The 13,558-nt window shown below is 38.7% G+C and overlaps 1 protein-coding gene and 1 long non-coding RNA gene across 2 annotated transcripts; one reads left to right on the top strand and one right to left on the bottom strand.

Annotated features, from left to right (window-relative positions):
* The first annotated feature begins 2,034 nt into the window (after positions 1–2,034).
* On the top strand, positions 2,035–3,625 carry LOC127360639 (uncharacterized). Its single transcript, XR_007883860.1, has 4 exons — positions 2,035–2,158; positions 2,239–2,370; positions 2,467–2,569; positions 2,677–3,625. It is a non-coding gene; the product is annotated as an uncharacterized LOC127360639 (long non-coding RNA).
* Positions 3,626–4,627: 1,002 nt separating this feature from the next.
* LOC127360635 (butyrophilin subfamily 2 member A2-like) lies at positions 4,628–12,435 on the bottom strand. The gene is made up of 5 exons (XM_051395091.1): positions 12,303–12,435; positions 11,326–11,404; positions 10,387–10,740; positions 9,931–10,212; positions 4,628–5,152 (listed from the first exon to the last, which is right to left on the bottom strand). The coding sequence occupies exons 2-5, from the start codon at positions 11,393–11,395 to the stop codon at positions 5,052–5,054; spliced, it is 807 nt and encodes a 268-aa protein (XP_051251051.1). The 5' UTR covers positions 11,396–11,404; positions 12,303–12,435; the 3' UTR covers positions 4,628–5,051.
* Positions 12,436–13,558: the final 1,123 nt, after the last annotated feature.

Here is a 13,558-nt window from a genome sequence, read left to right as displayed (position 1 = left end):
GGAAGTGGAATTATTGTGAGTTAAAACATTATCGGTTAAAACACGGAAACTATAGTAGAACTGTCCCATTTCCCTGCTTACACCAAGAATGTGTGTGCACATTCAACTCCATTAATGCACTGTACACACATAAGGTCCACTTAGCAAAAGATCCAGCAGAAAACCCAGGGTGCACAACTGAGTGAAACTGCCCAAGTAACCTTTCACTGTCAGTCATGTGATTTTTCTGCACCCTTCTATATAATGGCTGTAACTTTCACACAAATGTGTATTCTACATTTAATGCACACAGAAGTAAGGAGCACAGAACACACAACTGGAGGATGTTCAGGTCAGAAATAGTCTCTAGTTGTGTAACTAATGAAATGGCCCAAGAAGAACATGAGCCTCCAAATGACACCCCTGAATCAGAAGACAGTGAGGTCGCTGGTTGCAGATGGTTTAGCTGCTTTGTATAGTTCAGCATGAGCAGCATCGATCGGCACAGTGCTTGTCTCCTCGAGTTATTTCGATCCAAGAGAGGGAATGTTGGACAGTTGTTGACGCAGAACAGACCAATGTAGGTCCATACACATTATGTACTTGGCATTGTTTTTCACAGGTTTTTAAAAAGAGTTTATGTTAACAAAGTTGTTTTTCAAATAAGAAATCTAATGTAATGATTGTGCTCTTCTGTTATTCTTTATTTAGGAATCTGATGATGATGATTCTTTTCGTGACCTGGACATTGAGACACTTCTCATTGAAGATGAAGGTGCTGTGCTCACATCTTCCCAGCATCTCAGTCCAGCCTCATTGAAAATCATCATTGAAGTCGTGATGGACAACATTCAAGCTGAAGTCGAAGCTACAGACTTTAAAAAATCAGCTCAAATTGTAAAGAGATGTCAAGTGTACTGTAAGAAGCTGTTGACTACATTTTTTTTTTTGCCACACCAGTAAAACACTTTCTTACCTGTGGTGTAAATCTTTATATTTTCTGTAAAACAAGCGGACGAACAGATACACGAAAAACCCAGACACACACACACACGCATAATCGTTTCAATGATTTGAAATGACCTTATTCAGATTAATCATTTTAGGTTGGATGTGTTGATGTTGACCTGATGTTAAGTTTGTCATAACAAGATTGGCTGTGTTTTGCCATTTTTCTTAAAATTAAAATGCACTGGAGCATTTAGAGGTGAAAATACAGTAATTGTAATAAATTATGAGTAGCAATAACAAGTCATAATAGCTAGTTTTATCTAATGATTTTGAGTACACACTACTAATAAATATAAATACTAAACTTAAGGTTCCATGTTAATACAACTCGACAAGTTTAGTTTCAGCTTGTGTAAAAACTAAAGTGGTATAAGGCAACGGGTTTCCACGCGATTTGCGAGTAAATTCAACTTAATTCGGGTTAAGAGTGTGGGAAGGGCAATAAGGACCAGCAATGCCACCTAAGGAATTGCACCCCATGAAATACTTTAACCTCTAACCTTAATTATTTGGATAGTTAATAAAGGCCCATGGAGACGTGTTCCACAATTAAACAAATGTCTTATTGAAATGCTCAAAACAAAAAAAAAGCAGGGACTGGAGCAGCTGAAGAAGAACAATATTTAAGAAGCAAAGAAAATATATCTAAAATGCTCAATGTGAACCAAAAGTAAGGAGAGTGAGCTGAGGAAGACTACACTGAGGAGTGTCCAGGGGTGCCCCCTCTATGTAAATCAGATCAAAATCGCCACAAAAGGCTTACTTCCTATTTAGTTATGTGCCAGACTATTGACTGTGTCTGGTGCATTGTCCAGCAAATATTCACAAACTGTCACATCTGCAGGTCATATTCCAGCTGTGGAGCCCTGAGGGTCAGTGAGGTCTGAGCTATGCGTCTAACTGTGGTGGTCACTGCCGTCCTGCTGCTGGTGTACTCTTTGGACACTGTGACAGCCGGACGTAAGTCACTACACAATCACCGACCACTACTGAACTAAAGCCCAATAAACCTGTTAGTTAAAGCACTTGTCTTGTTCTCACAGCTTTTTCAATAAGGAAAATATGTCTCGAGCATCGAGATAACCCATGCTCTGAAGGATGGAGCCGCATTGATGAGAATCGGTGCGCTACATACATCCAGAGCCAGAAAACTTTCCATGAGGCACAGGTGATAGAAACACACACAGACACATGAATCCTCAGACAGTGATGATAAAGGTGAAGACCAACACTCACTGTTGATTTCAGGAACACTGCAGAACCTTGAACAGTGACCTGGTGTCACTGCACGGTTATAACGAGCTTTATAACCTGCTCTGTTTGACCTGGCGTGCCGACCCTCGTCCCCAAACTATTTGGATTGGAGCCCAGAGATCAGAGGTAAGCAGTGAATGTGAGAGCAGATTGGCAGGGTTGGTAAACTGATGGATGGGAGGACGGATCCTGATGGAAGATCTTCACCTTTGTGTTTGTCAGGGATCGATTAGGAACACCGACGGATCTGAATTCAAGCTGAATGTTTGGTTCCGTGTTAACAAGTACCGTGGAAAAGACCCCTGCATCATCTTGAAGGTTGGAGGTAAAGACATTTACACCAAACTTTTTTTGTTTGCTTTATTAACATAAAGAGTTTTTCCCCCCAATGTAACTCCTGATGTCTTCTGTTGTATCTTTTCTTGTCTCCAGATGAGCCATGGTTCAGTGCGGTACGCTGCTCCAAGGAGAAGAACTTCGTCTGTGCCAAGAATATGTGATTATCTCCAGCTGCTGTTTGCATCAGTGTGGATGTAAAGCATGAAAGCACAGATGTTTCACCAGCTGTCAAGTTAATCCAGGAGGGATGTGATTGTGTTCTCAGAGAGGAAAGTGGAAGTCATCTTGCCAGTCATTTTCATATATATAAGAGTATATATTAATATAGTATAGAGGAATATATTCTAAAGCTAATCTGAAACCGTTACTGCTACTGTTGAATATATATTGAAGGACCAAAGACTGCCAGACAAAACTACTTGAATATGACCCCAAACGTTCTGACCTTTAGTCTGATATAGTGAATTCATCTTCAGCATCTTCAGCATGTTTCATAGCCTCAGAGTGTACCACTGGGTTCAGGAATAGATGGGAAACTCGCTACCACCGGAGGAACGAGGCTGGAGGATCCAAGACTCCCCCGTTCCCATCCATTCCAACCACCAGGAATAAGGTAGTGAGGCACCAGTGCTTAGAAATTCATGATGCATTTATAGTGAAAGAGCTTAGCTAGGACACTAGAGGGCACTTTATGTCTTGTTTTGCACACTGGAAGGAACAGATCTGTTTTTAATGACAGTGTGAGTCAGTTCTGGGACTCCTTTTCTATCACTGAGTAAACTGTCGACCCCTGACTAAGTGACGTATTTTATGGATCTCATATTGTGTAAAACAAGTGATTTGGATGAATTTGAGCAGATTATTTCCTGTGAATATTACATGAGAGATTTTAGCTCTTTGGTTGTTTTAACTGTTGACTTTTCTAATGCAGAGACTCTGTGTTTAATAGAGAGTGGAGGTTATATTTGCAGCTTGTGATCAGCTCAAAGTTTACATCTTAAATAATAATCTAAAAACTAATAGTTTTCCTCACAGAGAATAATGAGATGCTGAGAAATAGGCCTCCTGTGTTCATTATATAAACATAAACTATAGGTTGACTGTGCTTACAGTTGGGAACCACAGACCTAATGTCTTTATTTAATGCTGGAAGTTGGGAAATCTGTAGGGATTTGTTTCCTGTTGAGATGTAACCTGTAAGTCATTTCAACCCGTTTCACACAGGAAGCTATGAAATGTTACACTGGTATTCATCAGTGCCTGTGAAGTTGTCTGGATTACTGCAGTTGGTTGGTTTTACTTGAGGAAAGTGTTTGAACACTAAACTGATGAACAGTTGGTGGATAGTAATCAGTTACTCCGTTAATTTAAGTCTGCTGACGTCTCTATAACACTTGAATCTTTGTATTATTGTATTTATAAGCTGATATGAAGTTGACCAAAGACGCCTCAGTGCCTTTTCCAACATACTGACACACACACACACACACACACACACACACACACACACACACACACACACACACACACACACACACACACACTGTATTAAGCTGAGCAATTAATTCCCCCTTTATAGAATTTGGACTAATGTCTGCTAATGTTTGAATTTGTTCTGTAAACTGATAATATATAAATAAAGTGTTTAAAAAAGGACAACATGAGCTTCATGAGTTTTTATTTTTTTATTATGTAAGTAGTTCAGTCACTTTGAGTTAATGTTAGGCTGCAGCACATTTGTTACTGAGTTCATTATTTGTCTGTTCACAGGGGCCCCATGAAGAGATATTACATACAACCTAATCGACCCATTCAAAGTTTTAAATAACTCATATAATCATATTTTACTGTCCGATTTTTAAACCTTACATTAACTTCTTTAGTTAAAATAAATTTTCATTCAATGCTACAAACTGTCTGACATCCAGTGCAGACTGAAGGATGTTTTTGTTTCTTAATGATCATTATGTGTAAAATGGATTACACTGATTGATACAGAGTCTCTCTGGATGTTGCCTCAAAGATGAAAAGCAAGAAAAAACTGTTGTATTAGTATAATTTGCCTCTTTGGGACCTTTATTCATTCTTCTGCTTCCTCTTTCTGTCTGTGTTCAAACAGAAACAGGAAAGTGTTGAAGTTGTTGTGTTCATGTGTTTTTGTCTAATCAATGAATGAGTGTTAAAGTGAGAAAACGACACAAGCAGAACAAAAATATGATAATTGAACTGGAATATTTTTTAACATCACAGTGACTTTCATAAACAGAACATTTCCAAATGAGAGAAAGCTTTTGAAAGCAACACATTTTCTTTTATTTCCTCCATTTTCCCCAAATTTCCTGCAGTGAAGATCATTTCAGACTGTTTGCTTAGTTACTGTTGTTATGCCTGTATGTATGTCAATAAAGAGCTCTGACAGGAACTTGCAGCACATTAATACAAACAGGAATGATGATGATCCAAAAAATCTAATAAAAAGACCACAGAACTGTGAATAAATCAACAATGCAAACAGGAGTGGTGATAATCAGAATCAAATCAGGAGACGACTGAACTGTGAATGAATAAGCTGAAAAGATAGAAGAGAGAACAGAATGACATTATTGAATCAAACTAGAGCTCAACAGTGACAATATGTTTAATATATTTAGAGCTCTTTATAACCTGGAACATAGATGTGTGTCTCTCTGGTCTGGTTGATGTCCTTCTGTTGGACTCTACAGGTGAAGTTGTTGCTGTGTCTCTTCTCCACAGTCACTCTGCTGCTGACAGTATAGAGGTCATCAGGACCTCTGACTGTCTCTGTAGGTCCAGCAGAGAGGAGGTTTCCCTCACCGTCCAGCCAGACCCAGACTCAGAACTGGCACTGATTGGAGGATCAAGGTAACGTGGTAGAATGACATCATCACCAGCCAGGGCTACGATTGGTTGATGTGAACAAATCAACTCTGACTGCTCTGCAACGCAAACTAAAGAACAAACAAGAAACAGTAGTATAGTTATAATACATGTCATCAGACTGAATGGATTTATTTTTACTTTCTAAAAGTAAGAACACATTTAATAAAACTGCATCAAAAACAAAGAAAACACTGTTAAAATGTTTGTGGATGAAGTCTTTTTGTCTCTTTCTAATTTTTTCTTGTTGACTACAGTTTTTTTTCCCTCAGTCGATATGTGACATTATGTGTAACTGAAGAGGGAGACTGTGAATAAAATGTTCTGTATCAGGTTGGAAATATTGCATTGGATCTCATTAAATGTTCTTCACAGAGTTTCCCAGAGAGTTAAATCTATTGACCTTAGTTCAATGTGAAATGTCTCAACAACTAAAATTAGTTTTTTCTAATTATTAATGTAGAAACTACCTGTTAAACTCTGTATTAGAAGAATGATAATAAGCACAGGAATGTGGGTCCTGAAGAACTGTCCAATGAGCAGCATCTGAAGATAAAAAAAGTCTGGTAGTTTAAAAACAACACACAAATAAGTCAAATGTCTTTTAGTGGAAAATAAGGTTGAACAGGGCAGAAACTAGAGTTGATTTTAGTTTGTCTTTGGTTTCACTGTCTCATAGCTCATTTGGATAGAGAGCTAATGTCACAGTCAATAACACTTCAAATAAGAATAATTTATTAAGGTAAAGGATGCACTGAAGCACTAAACGCTGCAGGACACTTTTAAAGGGGGAGAGAGACTCAGCGTAGACTGAGACAGGACAAGGTCAAAAACAGATGACAGACATTTTGTTAGGATATTTTATAGGATTTGGGGTCACTTAGAAATGTCATTCCACTATAGAGAAGTGGGAGGCCCCAGTGCACAACTGAGGAAGAGGACAAGTACATTAGAGTCTCTAGTCTGAGAAACAGACGCCTCACAGGTCCTCAACTGGAAACATCATTAAATGGTACCCGCAAAACACCAGTCTCTACATCAACAGCAAAGAGACGACTTCAGGATGCTGGCCTTCTAGGCAGAGTCTCAAAGAAAAAGCCATATCTGAGACGGGCCAATTAAAGGAAAAGATTAAGATGGGAGAGGGAGGGAGAGACTTCACAAAGTTGTGACGTGCATATGTAGACTAAACTGCTGAATTTTGTAGACTATCTGTGTGATGATGAGTGAGATAAACTGTGGTAAACACAGATAGTGCACACATTAATCTCATACCTCAGACTGATTCATTTATAGGCTGGGTGTAATTACAAACATTAAAAACAACCATGACATAAGACCGATAACATGAGTATTTTGGACCTTCTATTGACGTTTGCAGTGTTTTGTCACATACATTGCCATTCCCTATAGTGCTTGCTTTGAACTCATTTACACATTTGAGAGCCCTGTGAATCTGGAAAATGCAGGAGAACCTACTGACTTGAACCCGCCATCTCACGCAGGGGAATATCATCTATTCATTCAAACTCGAGTGTACTCCGTTAGTGCGCGTGGTTGCCTTTATAAACTGTCACCATGACAGCGAATAATAGTTTCGTAGTGAGGAGCAGAAACCAAAATGAATGTCCCAGCAAAGTGTTTCTATTGCAGTGTTTCAAAAGTCACCAACAGATGAATGTCATAGGTTTGAAGTAGTCACAATCTTAATTTCCTGGTTAGGCAATAAGGGCTCCTGAAAGCCAAGCATACACACACCTGGACCCGTCCCTTGTAAATTTCCCCTTGGGGATGAATAAAGTATCTATCTTCCATTAGTCCATAATCAGGAATTAATGGACTTCATGGAGGCAAATGCACCTCGTCTGGTATTATCCCTCAACAGAAACAACATAGAACATTTAATTTAACACATTTAATCTTTAAGTTTTAAATGACTCTTACCTGCAGAATGAGGAAAGCAAACCCTCCACTGTGATGTTTGTTCTCTATGACATAAATAAAGTACTCTGTCAGCTGTCTGACTACAGAAAGAGTTAACTGTAAATTCGTGAAAACCCTCCGCAATAAGAACCACAAACTCCGTCTGTGTCAGAGTCCTCTGATGATGATCTGTTACAGATATTGTCGAGAAATCAGGACAACAAAGATTGAAAGTCGCTGAGATCTTGTGACGCACTTAACAAAAGACTCATTAAGATCCAAAAAAGGTGTTAAAAAACCTAAAACAATGTGCATGAATGAACTCACAATTAAAGTAATCACATCTATTTAACAGAAAGCAGTAGCCAACAAAAGCACAGCCACCACCCTCACCCTGCACATTACAGGTAAAGTTGTTCAATGTCAGTGCCCTCACCCACAGAGCCGGTTCTTCCACTCCCTGCTGTCAACTGAGAACTCACACAGCCATAACAGGTCTGGAATCAGTCCTGGTGATATATGGGGGTGACTGCAGTCCTCACAGACACATCAATTCAAAATAAGATAATAATTGTCTAGTCTCACTGTCAAGTTTAGTTACAGCTCTGCAATGTGAAATTATTGATCAGATATTGCATTTAAATGTTGATTAGCTGGACATATTGGGCAAGGTGGATGCAGATGTCTCAGTATTCAGTCAAACTAAAGTATAAACAGAAGTTTCTATTTGAAATGTGTGTATATAGATCTATCCATCTATACACAACACTCAACAATGAATCAAACATTAAAGGCAGTTCTGAACAGGTGGGTTTTGATCAGTGCTTTTAAAGTGGACGGATTGGTACAGTCTCGGATATTTCTGGGGAGAGTCCCAGATGGAAGGGGGCAGCTCACCCCAGGGACCGTGCTTGGTCCTCAGTGGTGGAGACAGGAGGCTGGTGTCAGAAGAGCAGAGGCTTTGCAGGGCGGCTGTGGCTCAGAGGTAGAGTGAGTCGTTCCACTAATCGGAAGGCTGGCAGTTCAATCCCTGGCTCCTCTCACTGCATGTTGAAGTGTCCCTGAGCAAGACACTGAAACCTCATTTTGCTATGAGTGTGTATGAATGATTAGTTTCCTAACCCTAACCCTGGATGTACTGAAGTTTCTTTAAGACTTTGAAGGATGTACCATACAAGATCCTGTTCCAATAGTCTAGTTTTTCCAGGTAGAAGAAGGCAGTTCTGGGGATTTGGTTGATGTGGTGTTCAAAGGAGAGGTTGCTGTTGGAGGGAGACAGTGTGGTGCTGTCAATGGTGAAGCAGAAGTTGTTTCTGTTTTAAGATGAAGGATTTTGGACCGATGAAGATTATTTCAGATGTGTCACAGTTGAGTTTGAGTCAGGCAGTGTGTCAGAGTGGATTGGGCTGTGTTGGTTATGGATTAAGTGGAGATGTAGAGCCTGACATCATCAGCATAACAGTGGATGCAGAGACCATGACGACGTATGAGGTTACCAAGGGGGAGAATGTACAGGATGAACAGGAAATTCATCGGCTGCACATGATGTCGGTTCAGCTCACGTCAATCAATATTATAGCAGCGTTGCAGATACCAGTGGTTTGTTATGGGCCCTGAACTGCTGTGGGCCCCTGTGCAACTGCATCACCTGCATATACGGAAGTTATGCTGCTGGTAGACCAGGAAAAGATGGAGAATATCCTCCAGTGTCACAATGATTTCCTCCTCGTTCTCAGACCCTTCACAAGCTTTTTAGTCCACGTCGTTCAACGCTGCGTCTCTCTGTGTTTTAAAGTGTCTTCAGTGTTATTTCCTGCTCCTGATGTTTCCTCTGACTGCGACCTCTGAACTCTGTCCAGTTGCTCTCTCTGGTCCTCCTGTTCCATCCACTAAAGGTTGAGCTGCATTCACATTTACATTATGCTTCTGGACTTTTGGCTTTCCTTCAAGCATTAACATTGCCTCTTTCACACCATGTGTTACATCTCCTTCCAGTTTAATTAAATTCCTCAGGATCCACTTTGTGCCTGTGAACCAACAGAAACAGGAAAGTGTTGAAGTTGTTGTGTTCATGTGTTTTTGTCTAATCAATGAATGAGTGTTAAAGTGAGAAAACTACACAAGCAGAACAAAAATATGATAATTGAACTGGAATATTTTTAACACATTTTCTTTTATTTCCTATATTTTCCCCAAATTTCCTGCAGTGAAGATAATTTCAGATTCAATTCAATTCCATTTTTGTTTGCTTAGTTAATGTCGTTATGCCTGTATGTATGTCAATAAATAGCTCTGACATTAACTTGGAATAAAAAAGGAAAATAAATATGTGACTTACGTTTTATCTGGGTGATAACAGCACAACAATGCAAACAGGAGTGGTGATAATCAGAATCCAATCAGGAGATAACTGAACTGTGAATGAATAAGCTGAAAAGATAGAACAGAGAACAGAATTGACATTATTGAATCAAACTATAGCTCAACAGTGACAATATGTTTAATATATTTAGAGCTCTTTATAACCTGGAACATAGATGTGTGTCTCTCTGGTCTGGTTGATGTCCTTCTGTTGGACTCTACAGGTGAAGTTGTTGCTGTGTCTCTTCTCCACAGTCACTCTGCTGCTGACAGTATAGAGGTCATCAGGACCTCTGACTGTCTCTGTAGGTCCAGCAGAGAGGAGGTTTCCCTCACCGTCCAGCCAGACCACCTCAGGCTCTGGATACCAGCCTTTAGACTCACACTGTAAAACTACACTTCTACTGTTATTGGAGACAACCTCTATGATGGGAGTGGAGACGACACCTGATGAGAAGAGAGGAGGAATTTCAAACAGTGGATTCAGATCCAACAAATAACTTATAGCACTGTTTTCTTTGTGTCTTATCATGGCTGCTTACTTATAATATAAAGTTACATTACTGATCTTTGCAGTCAGCAGAAATGTGTAATTCATCATCTTCAGAAAGTCTGACTTACCAACAGTGAGTTGGATGGAAGCTTCCTTCAACATTGATTCAAGGAAGCAAAAGTATTTTCCTGCATCAGAGACTTTCACTTTGAAGATTTTCATGGAGACGTTTCCATTCTGCAGTTCATCCACAAACAGTCTCGTTCGGAGAAAATAAGATGGATTTTGAGTTTCAAACATCAGTCGTCCATCTTGGTGAAAATGGATGTACTTTGGGTCTAAACCAGGTCTGGTCCACTCCACTATCTCAGAACTGGCACTGATTGGAGGATCAAGGTAACATGGTAGAATGACATCATCACCAGCCAGGGCTACGATTGGTTGATCTGAACAAATCAACTCTGACTGCTCTGCAACGCAAACTAAAGAACAAACAAGAAACAGTAGTATAGTTATAATACATGTCATCAGACTGAATGGATTCATTTTTACTTTCTAAAAGTAAGAAAACATTTAATAAAACTGCATCAAAAACAAAGACAATCGACCGCTGGAGCCTCAGAGTCTGTATCTAACTCACACTCATCACAGTTTGAGCTTCAATCACAAATATCAGACAGCAGCATAAAGTGTAAAGTTTAAAAATGTCTGTTTTGTCCTCTTTCTAATTTTTTATTTGATTTATTGATTTTCTCAGTCAATATGTGACCTCATGTCTAACTCAACAACTCACAGAGCGTGTGAATAAAATGTGACTCTACCATCATTTGAATGGCAGTCGTGTATCAGCGAGTACAGGAACAAGATAAGATTGACTTTATTGATCCCACACTGGGGAAATTGTATATATGTGTGTTTGTGTGTGTAAAAACTTTACAGTACCGGTATTAAGTACACAACTACACACCCACACACACACACACACACACACACACACACACACACACACACACACACACACACACACACATATGAATGTGTTACTGGAGTGTTTTGTATGAAATTACCTGTGAAACACTGTATTAGAAGAAAAATGTAAAACAAAACAATGCCGGTACATGGCAGTGGATACAGCATCGTAGACTTCTGAAAATATAAAGAAAGACAAAAACCTTTAGTCTGCTTCTTGAAAACACACAAATAAAACAAACGTCTTCATTGAGGTTGAACAGGGTAAAAACTCTAGAGCTGATTTTAGTTTTTATTTGGTTTCAGTTTCTTTTATTTCTGTCTCAGTGCATCAGTGTGATCTGTTGTTTTCAGCTCCTTATGTGCTGTGACTGACTAACAGATATAACTAATCCACAGACAAAGTGACATGTTGTCTGACCACAGATGTACTGGTGGAAATAAGTCAAATAATGTCTGAAGTTATGTGTTTTACTTTTTCTGTTCTTCTTCTCCTGTACAGTCTGTTTGTATATTTGGAGACATTTTGTCTGTTTTAAGAATATCACTGTTTGAATTTCATGATAAAAAGATTTGTCCAATGAGCATCACTTCAGGAAAAGGTGATCAATAACTCTTTCAATGTATGTTTGTATTAAGATGGACTGTGTATCTAAATACATCCTTTAAAGCATCAAACTGCCCTCACATGTTAACTCCTCAATCATTTCACAGGAAATTAACTGTTAATTATTGAAAAGAACTGTAACATTTATCCTTTAACTGTTAATAGTACTTCATCCTGAAAGTAGATTATTGATTAAATGAGTAAAATACTGATTAAGGACTATGTATTTTGTGGTAGTGAGAGGTAGGTAGAGTTCAAAGCTTTCAATAAAAAGTGAGTAAAATAAACGACAGCAATATAAAAATACAGACTCAGTGTTTATTTAGACTATAATGATATCACAATAAACAACACAGAGAATTTGTCCATAAATTAATCTGCACATTGTTATAACAGTGAAAGAATGAAATGATGACAAATCCAACATTTAACATTCAAGTTTTACTTTAAAAAGAAACTCTGACTTACAGCGTGATGGATGCAAACTCTCCACTGTGTGTGTGACAGGAAGTTTCAGAAAATCACAACCTCAATTTATCTCCACCTCTCTGAGTCTGTGAGTTTGTGTCTCTGTTGGTCTCTAAAGAGTTGCTCATAAATTCAGTCAGTATTTTTTAACCAGTGGATGTAACTGAACATTGACTGAATGACTAATAACCAGATTGTTAGAGTAGTTTTCATATAAAGCTGTGGTGAAATGGGCTGCAATCCATTCCTCAGATGTTTGCATATGACAAACTCATACCAGTTATACTGCTGGTAAATTACAGCACAATAACACAGTTAATGTGCAGTACAACAAAAATAATAAAACAGTTATTGGATAGTGTGTTTTTGTAGATGTCCTCACAAGACCATTATAGTGTGATTTATCTTCATGTGTTTGTGTGTAATTCACCTCCAGAAGAGTGTTTGGTGAAAGAGTGACAGTGTGAGAAAAGATCAATGTGCACTGAAGTCACTGAGCTCAGGTTTCAAGATGAGTTTGTGAATCATCTGAGTAAGTAAGTCGACTCAATTCAACCCATCTAAAAAGTCCGACATAACATAACACCCACTGAGCTGAGTCTCAGACTTTCTTGAAGACAATGGAATCACTGATTGTAATTGTTGTTGTTTGTTGAACCCAGTGGTGGTTTTGTTGTTTATATAAACTCCTGAACAATGTGATTTTATTGTTTATTCGTCAAACATTGCAGTTAAGACACAAATACATTACCATAGCATCCACTACTGTAGCCACATGTATGACACAATACTGCAGAAGATTGTTGACTTAATCTAGAAACACACTATAAAAAAAGAATCACTAAAATAATGTATTAAGAGTTTCATGTAAAAATCCTACATTGTTGTACGTGTGTGTCAGGGATCCTCAACTGAGAGTACCTGCACGGTCCGATAAACAACGTGTACTTTCACATCCGCTCTGAGTCAGATAACGTGTGTTATGACTTCATATTAACGTACAGTTTAGGTCTTGTGGCTTTTAGAGTTTGAGGCTCCATGAACAATGTTGTCTTTGTGCTTTTTAAGCCTAAAACACAGTTTGTGTGTTCATATGTCTGACTACAGACACACTGAGTTAACAGCCACAGCTGTAAATACATGAAACCCCTGATATCATCACCAGTTCACAGTAATAATACAAAACTTCTTTGTCATAAACTTTATTTTCCTTTTTCTTGACCTGATTACTGATTGGCTCACGTTATCACTCCACA

Source organism: Dicentrarchus labrax, unplaced genomic scaffold (genome assembly GCF_905237075.1).
Source record: "Dicentrarchus labrax unplaced genomic scaffold, dlabrax2021, whole genome shotgun sequence".
In the NCBI taxonomy this organism is placed as follows: Eukaryota; Metazoa; Chordata; class Actinopteri; family Moronidae; genus Dicentrarchus; species Dicentrarchus labrax.
The sequence above is the reverse complement of the archived record's forward strand: the minus strand, read 5'-3'. Positions and strand labels throughout refer to the sequence as shown.

Excerpts from the sequence above, each read along its gene's own strand:
- LOC127360635 (XM_051395091.1), bottom strand. The coding sequence starts at position 11,395 with ATGCTGTATCCACTGCCATGTACCGGCATTGTTTTGTTTTACATTTTT. Across the intron at positions 10,213-10,386 it reads TTCCATCCAACTCACTGTTG|GTGTCGTCTCCACTCCCATC; the intron begins GTAAGTCAGACT and ends TCTTCTCATCAG. Across the intron at positions 5,153-9,930 it reads GACACACATCTATGTTCCAG|CTTATTCATTCACAGTTCAG; the intron begins GTTATAAAGAGC and ends CTATCTTTTCAG.